We start from the raw sequence: 19,433 nt of genomic DNA, 5'->3' as shown, positions 1-19,433 counted from the left end.
CTAAGAAAATTTCGGTCTGTCTTCTTGCATGCAAAATAGCCGACTTCAGCATGTGACCATTTCCAAGCCTTGCGAAAATACCTCATAGTTAACGTCCAACAGACTCTGTACTTAATATTAATGATCAAGGCCAAATATTAATCAACAGGTGGATAGTATAAATGTTATATACGTCCGTGGCGTCAGGAAGACTTGTGTTCACTGTGTGGTCGCTGAAAGCGATATGTATCCTAGAGTGATAGACACTGATATGAAGGCGCAGTAGATATGATCATTGTAATTATGAAAATATACTGATATGTGTCTGGCCAACAGTAGAGCTGAACAGCTTATAATATTTCAAAGGCTATATTCATTTCTGTTTTACGCCTGGGCAAACAGTACGCCATTTCCCACGTGACCAGGAAGACTAATTCTATTAGTTGTCCTAAACAGTTTACATTTTTCTTTTTAAACCTGAGATTCTCCAACACAAGACTAATTCTAAGAAATAACACAAGCCACTAATACTTTAGACACATGGCATAATCTGAATATCCGATTAAGTGTCTGGGAAGTCTATCTATTGGCTGTGAGGTTTTTACTAGTTCAGGCAGAGGCGAGACTACAGAAATTGTTAGGACTAATTAACTTCAAAGACAATAGCCCACGTAGGTACGAGCAATATGTTACACAAGTACGCTGAAACTAATATTTGGTATGTGAACACGATAATTATAATTTAAACTTGGGTGGTCAGATTAGCGGAAATGGAATTTTACTCCTACAACCATTTCGGCATAATGCACATGGGAGATTACGCACAACATCAACACGAAGAGATAAATCTACTCAGTGCATTTAATAGCAGCCCATTCCGTGAAAGGCTTTAGAGAAAAATATGTTTTAATGCATTAGAAGGATACACTGGCGAGTTGCTTTATGGCTGATTGGCTAGCAAACAAAAAATTATTCCATTACCCATTCCCATCAACTGTAACCAACGAATACAATTGGTTATGAAGAGCTAGATCTGTCTGCACTGGGTGGATTACTTCGGTAAAGGGAAACGATTATTTTAATTGAAGGCAAGCGATTAATTCTTTTAATGAAGAAAACTGGCGATGATCGCGCTTCTCGCCTCGTCCTCTCATTCCAAAATGAATATAAACAAGTAGATACAAACGCAATCCATGGCACAAAGATCAGATTAATCGTTTGAGTGGAACATCATCAAGACATGTATAGACCTGTTCTACTCATTCTAGTTTATAGCGAGACTCTGTTTTCATGGAAGACATAATAATCACATGACTTGGTGAGAATGTATCTTAAATATCTGACAGACAACCCTCTGATACCTGCGTTTCAGGAAAGCCGTCAAAGATTTTAGGCCCGCGAAATCAGTAATGGGGTTCTGACCGACTGATTCCATCAGAATGCATCTATAACAGGGATCATTAATAACTAGATCATCCCTGCTTAAAGTTATGAGTGCAATAACTTTTATCAGTATCTAAGAAGTAAGAGTTTAAATGATTAGCACTTAGGTGGATTGTCTAATATGAAATTATGGAAACAGAATTTTAAATTGGGAGATCTAATAATACTAACTAACTTTAAAGGTCCACCATTTTGTGAGTAGAAGCGGACTATATACAGGAAGCCCTTTTGTGGGGTTTTCAACAAAAATCCTGTTGTTTGATATGTTCCTCTGATAAAGGTATAGTAAAATTTAAATATTAGAAGGATATAATATAATATGAACACATCCATCTTCCTTTGAAATATGCAACGTGTGTACAGTTGCTCAAACGGCTCCGGACTTCACCGCTAAGTACATAAAGGCAACCAGACAGCTGATTTACATATAAAAGATACTGTTCACTCATTGATGATGGTAGTTGTGGTGTACTCAAGCCATCTTGCATCACGAAAAATAAATAAAGTGTTTTTGTACTTTGAAACACACACACACATACACAGAGACACTTTAAACACAACCTCACCAGCGGGACAAACACATACACTTATACAGATGAACTCGGGAATGTTTGCCTCAAGATGGTCTGGAAGAATGAACACCTCAAGATCGCTCTCAACAAGAAAAGGGTTTCAGGAATATACGCCGTTGAGTGACTTTTTTTTCCCTCACAGCGTTTATAACGGACACAAATCAAATCAATGAATACTGTGGCCTTTTTTGTCTTCACATAATTATAGATGGGAAAGACTGACGCTTCCAGCGAGAAATTTGAGGCGAATACATGGCTGGTGGACTTCCGTTCCAGTAACCTTCCTTAGTTTTAAGATCTGTAAAACAAAAAATAAAAAGTGTTAATAATAGCATCAGATTAGATGTGCATTGTGTAAACAAAGATATCAAGGCTTGGATGGGTACAATAATCCGTATTTTTGTGGAAAGGTACAATAAAAGGTTGACAACTGCTAATGTATTTACCAGATGAAGCAACTGAGTTTTGAATGACCTGTTTTCAGCTGCAAACATGCTATTTTAAGGAATCCTGAACATTTGTGTCCATCTGAATGTATAACCAGATGTCTGTATGTATTTCAAAGGCAAAGGCTCAGACCGACGAATAATGACAGTCTGCACAAAAATGCCGTATTACACATGTGTACAACGTATCTTTTTGGAAAAGAGTATTTGGAATTAAATATTTATCCTTTAGCATTTCTGTTTCTAAATTTTTCCGAGAAGAGAAAGGTTTACTTCTTTAACAGGTGCAATGGGATTAACAATCTAGAAATGGCCGTGAATAAATAATATATACTGCTAAAAAAATTAAAACCTTTATTCAGTATCTAGTAGGACTACCTTTTGTCCGAATTACAGCCCGCACAGGTTGTGCATGGATTACACTAGGTTTTGAGGGAGGGATTTTTTAGTTCTTCCGTCACAATATTTGCTGGCTGATGGATTGTAGTGGGAAGAGAACTGCGAACTCGATCTGCCGTTACCAACGTATCTCAGACATTTTCAATTCGAGTCAGATCTGGAGAATTACGCTTCCAGAGAAGACATTGGAATTTGTTCAATTTTTGTAAGGTGGAGAGATGCGTTGTTTTATTTAAAGAATCCATCCGAATCCTGGTGAAATGAAGCGCTGCAGTGTGAAGTTGGTCTGGTGACAGAAATATATTCACTTTAATTTGACCTTCTAACTGTATGAGCAGACCCATCCGTACCAACAAAACATATATCCCATACCACCTCCGACCGCTTGAGTGGTGGACGCGAGGTAGTCTGAATGCATGGTTTCATGAGGTTCACGCCACACTTTCATCCTACCAAAGATGGAAAAAAGAAGTGTAAATCAAGACTCGTCGGACCATATGATCTTTCTCCACTGTTCGCTTTTGGCCTTGGCGGGTTCACCACTCCAGTCGAATGTTTAGATTTTTTTGTATAGAAAGAAGTAACTTTTCTAGTGGCACGCGACTACCAAGGCCTCGCATAATTTGGAAATGGGTCTTTATTTGCCTAAATTGAATTTTGCAGTCAATTTAATAATTGACTGCAAAATTCGTCACTCCAGTGAAAGGTTATTTTACATTTTAAAAATCTGGATTAAATCCTTTAACATTAAAGAAATTAAGATAATGTTAAAGAAACTTTTAACATTATCTTAAATGAGATTCCACTGTTGTAGCCTTGAGCCTAAAAGTTCTGCCTAAATTTTTTTGGTAAATCAAGGTCTCTGATAAGATCGTTTAATTCATTTTGCATAATTTTGCGTGGTTACGCAGAGGGGAAATTAGAAATAAAATTAGGACCTGTTGATGTGAAGGATTCAGATGATTTATCTCAGCCATTACCTGACTTTTCATCAGATTCTAAAACCTATTGAGCTGGTGGCTCATGAACGGGAAGTCCTTCTCCATGGGGTATCGGTCGAATAGCAGATGGTAATATTCGGTAGTTAAAGGTCCACTTTTTCTTCTTGGAAATCCCCTGCTGAAGAGGTAGTACCAAAGAAAAATAACAGTCTATTGTATGATCTGAAGGCTCGCTCCATGTTATAGGCACAGCGAAAGACGTTGAGCAGCTTTTGTGATTTAACCAGCTGGGGAGATTAGAAGCGCAAATATTGCAGCAAATATGAAATGCGAGCTAGCTTTTGTCTTGGTCTCTAACCTTGCAACCAAAATAATAGTTGTATATTATTTTATTATCGGGGTAATGTCACGCTTCTGTGATGCAAATGTCACTTCACCACAGACATGACAAAAATTATCCGCACTATTTACAGACTTACAAGGCAAAAGGTTTCTGCAAAAGGTTTCTAATTTTTTGTCTAGTGAATGTAGACAATGGCAAATAAAAACCTAAATCGAAGAGTGCGCTATTCTCAGAGAGGTTTGTGCGATTTCTAATTCATATTTCGACTAAACCTTATTCTTATCAGATAACGCTGTCTCACTTTTTTTCTAGTTAGTAACAGAAATAGGCATTACAATCAGTAAATAGGGATGGGAGGGGAAGGGAGTGAGAAAAACAAATATCTGAGATTAGCTCAATTAAACTATAGACCCTGTTTAAATAATAACGATCTCATTAATGACGTCGTAAGTGTAAATTAATGGATACGCAATTAAAAGGGATAGATAGATCGCAGCAGAAACCTTCAATGTTACGACCTTCTATTAACACAAACAGCTTTGTAATCGCGTTCATCACAAAGCAGCCAAGCAACTATAAATGCAGATAAATTACCTCCAGGTTTAAGCGATTTGGAAAATGGTGACGATGCGAAATATAACACATCTGACGCTATCAGCTAAGCATCTCAGTAACCGCGCACCTTTAATACGAAAATTAAGATTAGCATCAATTAATAACACTTGTAACGTTGTATAAAAGTCATTTGAATACATTACAGTAACTTTTACAGCATGGAAGTTTCAATTTCTTCAGATTACGCATAAATTTCAATCACCAACGAAGAATGACACAACGTACTTGTACTACCACTGAGTCTGATATTTTGGTCAAAGCCATTATGCTCTCGGTTCGTATCTGAAGTTTCATGAAATTAATTGCCTGATTTTTATCTCTAACAACGTCGTTTTTCTTGTAATAAAATCACGATAGTTGCGAAGTATCTCTCTTTATTTATTTATTATTATTTTATACGCTACTGCACTCGAAAATAATTAAATAATGTTTCTCTGCGAAACTTATACTCTCGATCCCGAGACAACAAAGGCAGAATATTAAACTAAAAAAAGAGAAATATATTCGTTGGAATGTTCGTGACATTTAGGATGTAGTCTGTTGCTTCAACAGAATGTTACTTTATCAATCTACTCTTCTTTATCGCGGGGATGAGTGTGTGGCACGAGCGCTTTACGAGGAACCCAAGCGTGGCGTTGTGAATTTGCTAGCTCAAGAACAGGGAAATTTTTGTGTACGCTTCGTGGAACTTTAATTACTAAGATGGCCAATAAAAAGAGACGAAGAGGCCATCGTTGGGGATCCTTAATGAACAGAACGGGTCCAGAGGGGATAGAAAGGAAAGATGGCTATTAAAAAATGTAACGATGTGTTATCTATCACATTGTTATCAACGTACTTGATTCCAGTAAATCGCGTAGCAAATGAGGAAGTTAAAGGAAATGCAGACAAAGCTATTAATGTAGTTCATAAAGTTTAGGCGTCTACTTTTGGAAAGAGAGAGAATAATCTCTCACTCGAATTGCAATTTCAATAATTGCATTCTTCGTCTTCTTCTGTGTAGAGTTTTACCGGAAATTAATTATTTTAATTTAATAAAATGAATAAATATTCATTCTCTTAATGATAGAGTGATAATTATTTTTCATTGCTTTGACTTCTTGGAAAAAAAAGTCTGAGGAGTCTGGACAGAATTACGAAGTGATTTTTATTATTTAATTTATTTTATGCGATTATTGATAATTGATATTACACCAGCAGTGATTTATAGTTTAATACACTCTTAGCTCTCCATCTGTTTATCGAATATTCCACAGATGTCGAATTTTGTTTGATATACTATTTATGACACCTCAAGCGATGTTTTTTAACCCAGCCTTCCACGGAAAATAGCGAGATTTTAGTTAACTCTTGAGCTTAGGAAATAGAAAAAAGTAACAAGGTCTGAGCCACAGAGAGGTTGAAAACTGTTTTTATTCTAACTCATGTATTTCCTCAAGGATTCCGGCTACGTGCTCTGTGGCATTGTCGCGATGTAGTAATCATCAGAGAGCTGTTAAATCGAAACTTGTCTTGCCAATTTTTGGTTTAATTTCCACAAAACTTTTCTGTAATGTTCTATAAACATACCACAGCATTTTTACACTGCATAAATGCAAATAATGTCCTACTTATTGAAGAAGGTGGATCATACCCTGCAGACCCACGATTGCCATCTTCCCTGCATAGGTGCTTTTGATGAAGAATCATGGTGACAGATCCAGAACTCATCTCCAATGACACTTACATTTTTTTTCTGATGTCGACAGGTGTTTTTGAGGCGAACGTAGTTGTAAACTCCAACCTGCTTTGGTTCAAAAGAAGCCAAGTGGTCCTCATGTGAATTGGCCCATGAACACACATTTCCAAAGAAATCAGTTGAACATTTTTCTGATTATCCTTTGTACACTTGTGTATTTATTGCATTTTACTACTGCCATTTCGAAGTAATTATTTTTGATATATTTAAGTTTCTGCATTCATTCTGTAGCTGTTGTCATAGTAATTCTGTTATTACAGTCACGAGCTATTTAAGTTATTTATCTTTTACGGTATTGAGTTTTGATTCGTTTTTATCGATGTCTGGGCAGTAAGTATTTCGTGGAAAATCCCGTTACCATGGCACATCCATCGTTAGAGGGAGGGGTGAACGTATTTGACATTTGCTTTTGCGCGCATGTTTGTGTGTGTTTTGTATAGTAGTAAACGCTTGTTTTGGTATATGCAATATATACTTGATACATGCAGTATAAATCGATGCCATTTACACGACTGATTTCTTTCCAAGGTTTGATATTTTTCGTGAACGAATCACAATGACTTCACACTCGGCGTCAAAGAAAGTTTAAAAAAAAAGAGAGAAAAAAAACAACAGCTGGTAGTAGCACGGGCGACTAACGACTCGCCCCTTCACGTCCAGTTCTGTGAAAATGAGAGTTTGATGGCAGCATTTGTTGAAGCTCATCAATAGTTATTTCGCTGCTGTTGGAAAAAGCGATTCAAAAGGTAAAAAAGGAAAGGATGTTCTATTTTCGGAAGTCATTATTGATTGGTTAAAATCATATTAACGCTTGAAATGTCTCTGGAGGCAAAATCAGTGCGTGCCATTGTTTGTTGGAAAAAAGTGTGATAATGGGAAGAAACGTGAGACAAATTGGTTGATGGATCATAATAAAAGGCTGAGATTTGCATGCCAACAATCCCTAATAATAGATTGTAAAGAAAACAATGATGGGTAATTATGGGGCTATTTAAGAAGCAAATATATCGACAATGATGAGAAATGGATGTATTTATCACCGAGCTCTCACAAAGCTGACTGCCATTATTAAAGGAATCTTAGGAGTTTAGAAACATGTTTTTATTGTTATTTCATTGTCCGTTAAACATCATTTTAAGTTCGCGCAGAATCTTATGGTAAATCGGAAAAGCGATTATCATTAAATACATAAAAATTCTCAAAAGAAAATGACTTTTTCTTGAATTGGCTCAAGTAACAGAATCCTAAATGACTTTTCTTTAGCATTCCGTTTTAGTACCTTCATACTGTTTCTTAGAGGATGAGTTCCGGGGTCTTTCACATGACCGAGTTTGTTGGTCTCGGACGAGAATTTCAATGTCCACCCACCGAAAAACAAGGATTTTTTATACACCACAAAAGCAAAACAACCAAAGAATGCACACAACTTAAAGACAAAATAACTGACACCTCAGGACCTTAGTTGTTCTGGAATAAAGAAAACTAAGAGATCTTAAGAGTAAATTTAAGGTTTCTTTGCTTCTCAGTTTGAGTTTCAAAAATTTATGAATATTTGAAGAAACCATTGAATATGTCAGTTAGTGGCTCATTTCAATGGTGAGCTAAATATGTATTGCCCACCAATCACAAATTTTCTATTCCTTAAGGGCCCGTAAGCGCCGATGTCTGCTTTTTAAATTTAAATATTCCATTATGATGGAAGCAGTCGGTACCAGGGAAATTTTTCCAATTTCCATGCTCCTTGGTGATTCTGTGCGCTGCATTCCTTATGGATCTGGCATACTAACGATTAAAGGTTCTCCTCATAGCTACATAAGCCACTGGAAGAGAGGTAACGCAAAGCAGATGTGCTACTGTAGTCTTTTTCAGTGTTTATTAACATCATGCAAATCGAAAGTGGTTAGTTGTATATTGCAAATTCTTCTCTTAATACCTTCATAATAAGTTAGAACTGGACAGTGTCATTAGATGTTGTTTATTCTATACCAGTGATGGCGGGGAAGCTAAACAGGAGGGGCGAATCTTTACTATTGTTGTAACCGTCATATTCATGAGGTAATAAAGTGTACATCAGCTCCGATCCCGTTATCAGCCTAGGATCTTGGAATAATGCACGTGGCGTGGCGGAGGCGTCCGTGACACTCTCTGGAATCATTTAGGTACGGCTGGAGAAAGAGCGGCGGTGCTGCAGGGCGTCGTATCAAAGAGCTCTGTAAGGATGAGTCATACTAATGGGCATCTTCCGTCGCTAGTGCTGGCTTAGCAGTTGGACAAGCGATCAATGATGGTGCAAGTATTAGTAGCAGTAACACACAGAAGCATGTTCTCAAACACCAAACCCCATAGTGAACTAAACCAAAACCTCTGGCTTACTTCATTTTCCACAGAAAAGGTTGGGAGTTAATTTTATCCGAACACTAACTGTTGAATTGAGTTACAAGGAAAATCTATATATATTATCTATTTATTATAAGTTAAACGTTTAAAATAAAGGTCTGGATTTATATTTCATTTGAACTTTTTTTTCCTCTATAATTTGACATTTGTTGTCCTATAACTTGACCTTTGTTGTCCTATAATTTGACATTTGTTGTCCTATAACTTTACCTTTGCTGTCCTATAACTTGACCTTTGTTGTCCTATAACTTGATCTTTGTTGTCCTATAATTTGAACTTTGTTGTCCTATAACTTGATATTTGTTGTCCTTTCATTCGACTTTAGTTGTCCTATAATTTGACCTTTGTTGTACTATCATTTGTATCAACATTGTATACAAATTTAATTCTATTTTCGATTGATTTTTGCCGATTTACTTATCGAATAGTGCACTGTACGAAGTTTCTCACAAGTAAGAAAATTTCACACGCATTCGAAGAGAGAGAGAGAGAGATATGAAATAAATCTGTAATGACTGTGGCTTTCGTGAGATCAATAACGTGAATAGCCTCAACCGCAATGAAGCAATACAAAATATAGAAAAGAAAGTGCAATCAATGAATCCCTCGGAAGTATTTATAGAAGCATTCAGAGTACGCTAAACTCTGTGTTATTAAAGTTAAGCGCTTTAGAAAACTGGAATTAATGAGAAAAAGCTTAATTATTATACAGCCAGGGCCTCTAAAAATACTAATCATCAGATGCACACAATAGTATTTGGCTTATCTTTGTCCACGATGGACCAAAATGGTCCCTTAATATTAATATAAGTTATAATTAGATCGTCATTCTCTGTTATTTGTTCCACATGGAAACAGCTGTCACGAACACTCTGGTTACCCTGGCAACTGTCATCTCATTGTACCAAAGACGCACCAACTGGCTTTATGGTATAATGCGAGGACATTGTAAGACATACTGAGGTGTTTATTAGGGACTCTGTCGAAGGACGCGTGGTGGTATTTAAACTATGAGCTAAATGTCGTTGGCACGCTTAAAAATAGTAGGAAAAATGAATTAAGATTGTTTAGCATGTTAAATATTTATACAGCCCGGTGTAGTTTTCTGTCAATTCATTATTATTTAGATTTGAACGTCAGGTAGTATGAATATGAATGGATTTCCTTTCCGTTTTTGACCACGACAATAATTATCTCCTAAACAGCCATCTTCAATGTTTAGACAGGGACATTAAGGCAAAAAATATTTAATTTGTCTATCCTATATTATCTAACCTGAACAGCAAATAATCAGATAAATTTTTCGAAAACTTAAAGGATATAGGAGAAACTTTACATTTACTTGTAGATTGAACTTCTTAGATTCTGGCCTGGGTTCCAGTCAACGGACCATAAAATTTATTAACCGATTTTTCGCTTCGCGGGGGGTTGCTCTAGTAGATAGGAAGGAAGGAAGATAATTAGGGCCCCTTTTATGAGTTACAACCCGATTTTCATCCCAAAAATGTGGATATATGCACAATAACGCAAATTTATATACGCAACAAGCAGAGACTTGATCACATCACTGTTGTATGTAGTAGAAAAATAAATAATTTGCATTTCATTCAAAACCTAGATATTTAGAAACTCATTTTTAGTTTTATGCACAATATTTTCACTTTTCTGCTTCTCGCTATCTGTGGTAACTTAGTGGGCAATGTATGCAACCTTTGAGAGATCATAGCTGGATTCTCATCAATTACTAGAATATTATTTAGAGTCATCATCAATCGAGACAGTAAGTAGATGATTCCAGGGAGTAGGGTTCCCCTCTCATGAGATATCCAGAATTTTTCTTAATCTTTCAGCTAAATACGAAGTATCTAAATACTTCTAAAACTAGAGACTATTCATGGTATAAACGGCTTCACGTTGCCCAAGTGGCGTATTGACTTATGACTGGAGCAGTTAAAGCCAACAGTTTTCGTGATAGTGGAGGTAGGTGTTTGCCGGAAGTTGCAGATTGTTTAGCGAGAAGTGACGTTATTTCTCGCACCTGGCTTGTTTGTGACACTGATGATGCGGATCATTAGCTGGATTCACTTCTCCACTGGCGAGAGTCTGCGGATGACATTAACGAATATCTCGCGTCTAACTACACCCCTGTGGCCCGCCCACGAAGGGTTTAATTAGGGCCATTTAGAGCCTTTAACAAACCGTTATGGATGCTTTGTGAAACGATGCGGTGCGGTTGGGAGGGGCGATGGGGAGGACGGAGGGTGACGGAAGACGGTGCGGTAACAAATTACTCGAACACTCATAAAACTTTCGATTGTACAGACGTTCTCTCATGCCATATTACGACACGAATCATTAACATCAGCAAGAATAGAGCCAGGGATGTCAGGGACAGTGCTCGCATGGAAAGATGCGAAATTATTGTCCCAAATATACCAATTTTAGAAACAGTTAGGGTTCTGAACGATCCATCATCATTCAAGAATCAATAATTACTGACAGAGCGACCTACTGACTTATCGTAAGCGTGCAGTCGACTACACCGAGTTTAACCGTTGAACGGTGTTGCCGAACCTGTTGAAGGTGACCTACTTAATACCTGCTTCTGAGCAGCCGATTTCTTATCTTCTCTTATTTCATTCCGTTCAGAGCAGCGTTCACTTCACCTAACTCCCACTTAAATGCTATCTCAGCAGCTAACTCGAGAAAGAATTCACCCATTTCTTTGCTTAAAGACCATTAATTAAAAGGCCTCTGTGGATCCTCATATACTTTCTTTTTTGACGCGTGGACAAATTTCAGTTAATTGAAAACTTCTCGAGAAGCAGTAGGCAAACTTTCTTAATCTCCTTACATCCTAAAAACGTTCATGTCTTTTTTTATTTTCAGTAATGAAATTTGAGATGTACTTCTGTAAAGAGCGTTAATGGGATTTTGAAGAATGTTTATTGGTATCTGGAGAGGGAGAAAAACATCACCGTGAAGTGTGGAAGTAAGAAAAAAACTTCGGCTCTCTTTTGTCTGTGAAGAGACATTTGTTTGCCTTGAAGATTTTCAGAAATATCGAGTGATATGACGTACTCAGTCCTCAATAACCTTTAAAGGAATCCTATAATATCTCTACAAGTTTATACGATCCTGAACTTAGATGAAATAGATGTTAACCGTACTATTATAAAAACGGATTTGTACACCAAAATATTAGATGTATAATATATTATCTGAGTGCTATTTCATGTTATTGTCTTTTGTTCTTTCTTCAAAGAAGACCAACTGTTATGTCATGTATATTCAATTTCTTAATGCTGTCCTCTCATCTTACTAGAACTGGTGAGTCAATCCTGAAGCCCATACTGATGGAGATCATACCTGTATGTTGGAAAGTGCATTTTGTGCTCGTTTTGAGAACCTGGATAATGCTATCGCAACTGTAGTCTAAAATGGATGAACTCACATTGAGTAGAAAAATCTAAGAAGAAGAAACTATAAGAAATAATTGCTGATTTTTCTCTTTTGCCAGTCGAATCTCAGAAGACATGTTAGAAAATAACCAAAGAGAGTTAAAAATTATTTTAATTAATTTTTTACGAGTATAAATCAAAAACTAACGCAATTTATTTTTTATTAAATTAAAAATATGCAAAAAGCTTAGTATTACTTTTTTTTCACGCAGCCCCTTTGCTTCCTTCTCCAAACAATTCTTGTATCAGTCCACATGTTTTTTTAATGCCATCTAAGAGAAAAATTTTTGACTGTTCGTTCCTTATGTCATCGTTTGGAATTCCTCGTAATTTCTTTTCAGAGTTCGAAAAATGTGATAGGATAAAGGGGTAAGGTCAGACTGTACGGTGGGTGAGGGAGAAATTCAAAAGTTCATTGAACACTTCAACGAGTGCAGCAATTAAATGAGGTCGAACAACATCCTCTTGCTGCACAACGCCTTTTAAATAGCAAGTTTAAGTTTCTCTTTCAACATGGAGAAATTGGCAGTCTCTGGAGTCTTGCACTCTCAGCAGTCCAGTTTCTCCATATTCATTCAAATCCAAAAATACAGTCAGCACCCCTCCATGCTGGAAGAAGGCACATCTTTGAATTTTTTTTATCAAACTTTTGCGATACACACATTCTATGTCATTCTTATGAGTATCGCTTAGTACTCATCACCAATTTGATCGCTCTTTTCTGAGCCTTCTCCAAAAGGTCTGTGTTTCTCTTTAGTTGCAGTCTTCAGACCTGAATACTCTATTCAAAATGTGGTCTAACCATCGCCTTGTAAAGAGGGACATTGATTTCTTCTTACTAGCAAAGGCCTACCTTTGATTTCTAAATTATAGACATCCCATCACGTGCCTTTCTAGCTGCTTGTGTTTATACAGCATGGAAAACTTCATGCCGGATTAAATTATAGCCTCTAGGTTGTTCATCCTGAACCCTTTTTAGATCCCACCTAAGATTATACGCGACTCCAAGATTTCTAGTTTCCAAATGGATAACCTCACATTTAGAAGCATTAAACTTTAGTTGCCACATTTCAGACCATATATGCAACCCATCCAAGTTTTTTAAAAGTAAATGGCCTTACTCTTCACCATGTTCTTCAAATCATCAGTAAATTTTGACATCTTACCTTTGATTACCTTCGTTCTTGGATATCAAAATCTTTAATAAAATCTCGATATATAATGCCAAAATTGTTATCTTCGTCCAGTTGTTTAATAGCTATATATAGTAATTTATCAAACTGATTAGGCATGATCTCCCCTTAAAGAACCCATGCTAGGATTTATGCAATATTCCATTCTTGTTCAGAGGGTTCTGAACTGCATCCTTAACCATAGACTACATGACCTTCCCAACCACAGAAGTCAACCTCACTGGTCTATTATTACCTACCTCCATTTTATCACCACCTTTGTTGACTGGGGAGAGACGTCATCACTTTTCCAATCCATGGGAATCTTCCGGTTGTCCAATGACACTCTCATTAACAATCTCAAAGGTGTGAGACCATTGTAATCAAAACAGCTGCAAAAACTCTTAACAATGTTAATCTTCATGAGTGTTTTTGCAGCGGTTTTAATTACATCTGCATCAATACCATCTTTCTCTGGAGGCAAGGCTCCATAGGAAGCTGGTTTCTAACGAACGCTTCTCTAAGATCGTTACGTCATTTATTTTACAGAAGTTTATCTCATTAACATTCTCTAAAGTTTTGAGTTTGGTCTTAAATGTAAATATCGATGAGAAGTATCCATTTATCTCATCTGCCATTTTTCGAGGCTTTCTATTTGCTTTTGCTTTATCATAACCAGCTTTTGGCTGATTATGATAAAGCAAAATTCTCTTATAATGCTCATACAAATGAGAATCATATGATTGTCTGTAACTGCTTGTTTATTTTGCTCATTCAAGCTCTTCACCTCACTGTCATCCATTTTGATATCATACGATTATTGAATTTAACCTGGTATGAATATGTTGTGGCTTCGAGAATAAATCTGTTGAACGTTTCCCATAGCGTATTTGTATCCGACATCATATAGTATTCAGTTAATCGGGCTCTAGAAATAGAAATCAGTAACCACAGGCAGGTTTCCTGGTGTAATACAGGATTTAGATAGAAATAACATTATGAAGGACACCCAACATGGTTCCGTTTTGTTAGGAGAAAATAACTATGTTTAATTAACTTGTTAAACTATTCTGTCGCTCTACTCATGAGCTAGATGTAGGGAATAATTTCGACATAGTTTATTTGGATTATAGCACACGTTTGACTCAGTCCCTCATGAGAGGTTAATGCATAAGCTGCAACATGTTCGGATTACTGGAAAGATTCTAAGAAATGGAAGGGTGGCTGCAAGACAGAAGGCAGAGGGTTGCGATTAATGGATATTCTTTCGATTAGTGTAAAGTCAGAAGTGGGGTCCCCAAGGATCGGTTCTTGAACCACTGTTGTTTCTGATTTTCATAAACGTCATGGATAAAGAGATAGAGGGCGTCTTGGCAACATTTACAGACGATGTAAAGACTGGGAGAGTCGTCAATGATCAGCACCAAGCAGCACTCCTTCAGGCTTCAAGAACAGTTGAAGCCTCAAGGGAAAAAGGTCATAAAAGTGGCAGCCGTGTTAATGCAGCAAAATGCAAGGTCTTACCCTTGAGAAATAGCACCCCCAAAATAACTTACACACTTGGTGAAGTTGAATTAAAAATAGTGGAGAAAGAAAGGAATCTGGGAGTTACAATATGGTCACATACGAAGTTTTCTGAGCAGTTACCGTAAAACAGGCAGCCAGGAAAGCCTGTGGTGTCGAATCGATGATTTATCGAACAATATCCTGCAGAAATAGGGAGATCATAATTCAATTGTAAGACCGCACTTAAAATACTCTGTTAAATATGGAGACCCCATCTAAAGAAATACATTGAGCTTCTGGAAAGTGTCCAAAGACGGGCAACTCGCATGGTGAGATGGACAAAAGATGGAAAGGTGAGATGTACGAGGAAAGAGTTCGATTATGTAGGCTACAGAGCTTGGCATCCAGACACCTTACAGGGGGATGAAAGGATGAAAGCGTTCCCAGAAGGGATGAAAGCCTTCCCAGATTCACAGAAGAATATTAGCACGATATCGAGGAAGTGTATTAGTTAATGAAAGGTGTTCTGACACGGGGTATTGTTTTATACACCAACTGCATTTAGGTTTTATTTACCCTCATAAATTTTTAAATGCTCAATAATACTCGAGATTTAAAAGTTTTTATTCTGTTTCTTTTCTGTTTTAAACTTAAAATTCTTATTTCTGGTTAAGTCTGAACTTTGATCTTCAAGGCGTCAAACCACTCGATCACTTTGCTTGATATTACTCGGTATTTGCCAAAAAGAATGTTTTAATTGCATAATGGATGTTGCGCAGCCAGGCTTGCATCTGCCCAGCGAATGAACACAAAATTTCCAGCTGTAATGAAATATAGAAGTCATCATTGTGTGAGAGAATTTCTGATCCAGCAGTCAGTTTCTCGTTTTAGCTGATGATTAAAGAATATGCGAAACGTCGAGGGAGCATTTGAGACTTTTCTGGCAGTTGTTCTAATGCTCCGTGACCTAGAAATGCATTCAGGCTAAAAGAATTTCGTACCCATCGATGCATGAGTTCTCCCTCTCTCTTTCACTTCTTTTTTTTTAAACCTACAGCGCTTTTCCATCAACTATCACCGAATCCTGTTTACCGTAACGGAGTGCAAGCTTCAAAAGAGTTACCTACGGTAGACTGGTTCCGTCGATTACTTCGTACAAATAAAAGTTAAAATACCGAAGTTTATTTATGAGTACGTGTGGCTGGTTATTAAAACGTTTTGGTTCTCCAATTGTCGAGCTACATTTGCTGACTCGAAAGATGAGAAAGGTTTTAATTAATGAAATATATCGGGGAATGAAGAGTGTATAAGAATAGAAATGTAGGATGGGTTAGATAGATGTGGGTGTTATTGGAGAGCTGTTGCATTGGACTTGCGCAATTGTCGAAGTTAAGAGAATATGAAAATGGAAAGATTTTGGATTTTTTCACAAATGACTCGCAGTTTTACTGCTTAAAAGTAATTATTTCTTAAGACATGTATGTAAAAAGGCAAATGATTAAAAATAAAACAGTCTGACGAAAATATAACCAAAGGGAAACCATTTTGATGATTACTGTCCTTATTTATACGTGCTCTGCTGTTCTGTTCTTGCATGCTGAAGGACGAAGGTCGCACGTGGTCGGTCAGAAGGGCTACTACCACCAAGGTCAAAGCATCACGCTCCAATTATCCCTCTTCGCAAGCTAGAAAGTCCGAAGCGTAGGGATAAATTTAGATTGTTCTCACGGTTCAGCAGAAACAAGCTACCGATTATAGGTTAGTATACTTTAAACTTTCAACAAAGGGGATTGGTTGTGAACTACAAGAAGAAGAAAATATAAAATAGCTTTATTTTAGGGCAATATATTGAATTACTGATTATACTCACTTTTTTCTCAGCTGATACTGATACATTGTATTATAATTTAAGTACTCATATATATATATAACTCGCGGATGAAAAGTTATCTCCAAACTTGGAAGACTTTCCTCCATTAAGTGATCAGCATGGATGTAAATAACTTAACTTTATCGAATCCTCGTGTACTCTTGGTTGATTTGAACGAAAATTTCTTGTCTCAAAATGTCGGATTAATATAGAAATCTAGAGCAACTCAGAATGAGGACCTAGGTCCTACTTCTAGCCACCTTTAGCAAAATTATATTCCTGAGTTGTCACAAAAAGTAAATAAAAAATTAGAGCTGATCTTTTAGACAAAGTTGTGGATAATCTCTCTCTCGCTCCACAATAACTTCTGATGCTCACAAATTATCTATTGAAAAAAAAAAAGTTAAAAGCCCTTGCACTGTTCGTTCTTTTGTTGAAGCTGTCCGTGGAAGCTCGGTTCTATCTGCTCCTACTCAACGAACAGTTCAAGATGATGGCTCTCCCTTTCAAGAGATACCCTACAGATAACAAAACACACCAAAATGCATTAATGATTCGTGCTAAAGAAAACAATGAACTGAAATCAGTAATGACCTTAAGAGTTTTATTACAAATACTTTAAAACTGACTTTAGAAATGTGAAAAGGAATTCTGCTTGAGACTGTGAATAACTCTGATTTGGCAAATGCAGCTAACTCCAATGCCATCTCTTCTGCTGGTATTTCTTGCGAAGTTTACAAAATATCAAATCCATCAGTGCTAATACATGACATTCCCCCCTCCCCAAAATAAACGTTTTAAAAATAGGAAATTACCGAGGATTTATTTAATAAAAATTCACTAGCTTTTGGATTCAAGTTAGAAGAAGTTGAACACGAAATTTCCTTCAGAATCAGTACTAAAAGTAAATATACGCAAATAGTGCATTGGGTAATAAGCCTTTCTCCAAGCTTTTATAAATGTGTTGCGTCACTTAACAAAAATTTCTTAGGTTGGAGCTCGCATCGTCATCGACTCATTGCTATTGTAACGGGATGCTTTCAGTGCTTGAGTTATGGTCATGCAACGCAGTTTTGAACACATAACTCTCCATCTTGTGGTCGCTATTCCCAAAGCGGCCACGTGTTTGCAGAATGCCCAAATAAAACTGAGCTCCCTTGTTGTATTAACTGTAAACGTCGACGAAAGGAGTTTCATCATCCCATTACAGATGCACATTGCTCTGAACACCTAAAAGCACTAGAACTGGCACGTTCTAGAATCAATAATGAATAGTCTCAAGTCATTCTCTTCTTCACTGTCTTCTTCTTCCTTGAGGGCGCTTTCGATTCTCTTTGGTGGGACAGCGCCCTCAAATATCCTAGATCTTTAAACTGTCCCTTTGACATATATAACAATTTGAAAAGTTATTTTTCAGACAGACACATTTGTGTTGCTTCCAACTGCCAGGCTGTTTATAGATAAATTAATCGTGTTGTCTACAAGGTTCCATACTGATCCACTAATGTGGAATTTGGTTTTAAATCAGTGGCTGCTTAAAGAATACGACGATTATCAATCAATGGCATATGTCGACAATCTTATGCTTTTTTTCTATGCTAACTCCAAGACCCAGATAGAAACTCAAGCTAATAACATCTTACAGGGCTTATCAGAATGGGCTAATGCTGAAAAACTAAAAAAATTCAACACACAAAACTTCTGTGATGGTCTTTAAAGGTTCTTTATCCGCGAACAGACCTCCCTTAATTAAACTTATGGTTCCAGTCTTTGTTGTGTCACTAAAACCAAATATCATGGATTTGTTATAGATGACCATCTGACATTCTATCCTCATTTATCCAATAGAGACTGTTTTCCTTGTACGGAATGGGACATTTCGTTAATATGGAAGGTCCTCACCTTGAGGATATATCTGTACATTGCATTTAGAACCAATTCATCAGGTAATGCTAATGTTAGATCCAGACGCCGATGTATACTGTTCCAAGACAATTCCACAACTTCCTAAGTTGTGGAATTGTCTTGCAGAGTAATTGTATGCAGAGTAGACCCGAGATATATAACATTCAAGTCCCGCACATTCACTGGAAATGAATTTATGGGATCACTGGAAAATCGATACATCCGAAACAATGTCAGATATATCTGAATCTGTTGGAGTTAATGGTCATTCTTAAACAGGAATAGGATAATATCACCAGGGACTCCTTTGTAACTAGGCCGAATGCGTGACACGCAGGACTGCTGCTGCTGTGATTTATGCTAGTTTTGATCATATAGTATGTACTGTTAGCGTTGTGATATCACGTTTTAACGAGAGCTACTGCTGTTAGTTTTCTCATATGGATACTATTTTGATTTTACGGAATGAGACCTTTCGTTATTATGGAGGTCCTCACCTTCAATTTTCTTGACCTGTCGTGAACCAAGTTATTGAAAAGCCATAAATATTGCAACCGAGAAATAATTCTTTGTGTGATTGTGTTTCAGATAAGTTTATCACTTATACTTCTACATTCACAACATCGAAAGTATGAGTTAGAAATGG

At 36.9% G+C, this 19,433-nt stretch overlaps 1 protein-coding gene across 1 annotated transcript in view; it reads right to left on the bottom strand.

Annotated features, from left to right (window-relative positions):
• Window positions 1-441: 441 nt before the first annotated feature.
• The window catches only part of LOC150076198 (uncharacterized), a 76,616-nt gene continuing 57,624 nt past the window's right edge, over window positions 442-19,433 (bottom strand). The window contains exon 4 of the mRNA XM_090387523.1: window positions 442-2,292. Within this exon, the coding sequence (XP_090243649.1) occupies window positions 2,189-2,292 (104 nt within the window). The 3' untranslated portion in view covers window positions 442-2,188. The remainder of the gene's footprint in view (window positions 2,293-19,433) is intronic.

Source organism: Mastigoproctus giganteus, chromosome 13 (assembly GCF_048544385.1).
Source record: "Mastigoproctus giganteus isolate SK-2022 chromosome 13, ASM4854438v1, whole genome shotgun sequence".
NCBI lineage: Eukaryota > Metazoa > Arthropoda > Arachnida > Uropygi > Thelyphonidae > Mastigoproctus > Mastigoproctus giganteus.
Note: the sequence above shows the minus strand (reverse complement) of the source record. Positions and strands in the feature narration are given on the sequence as shown.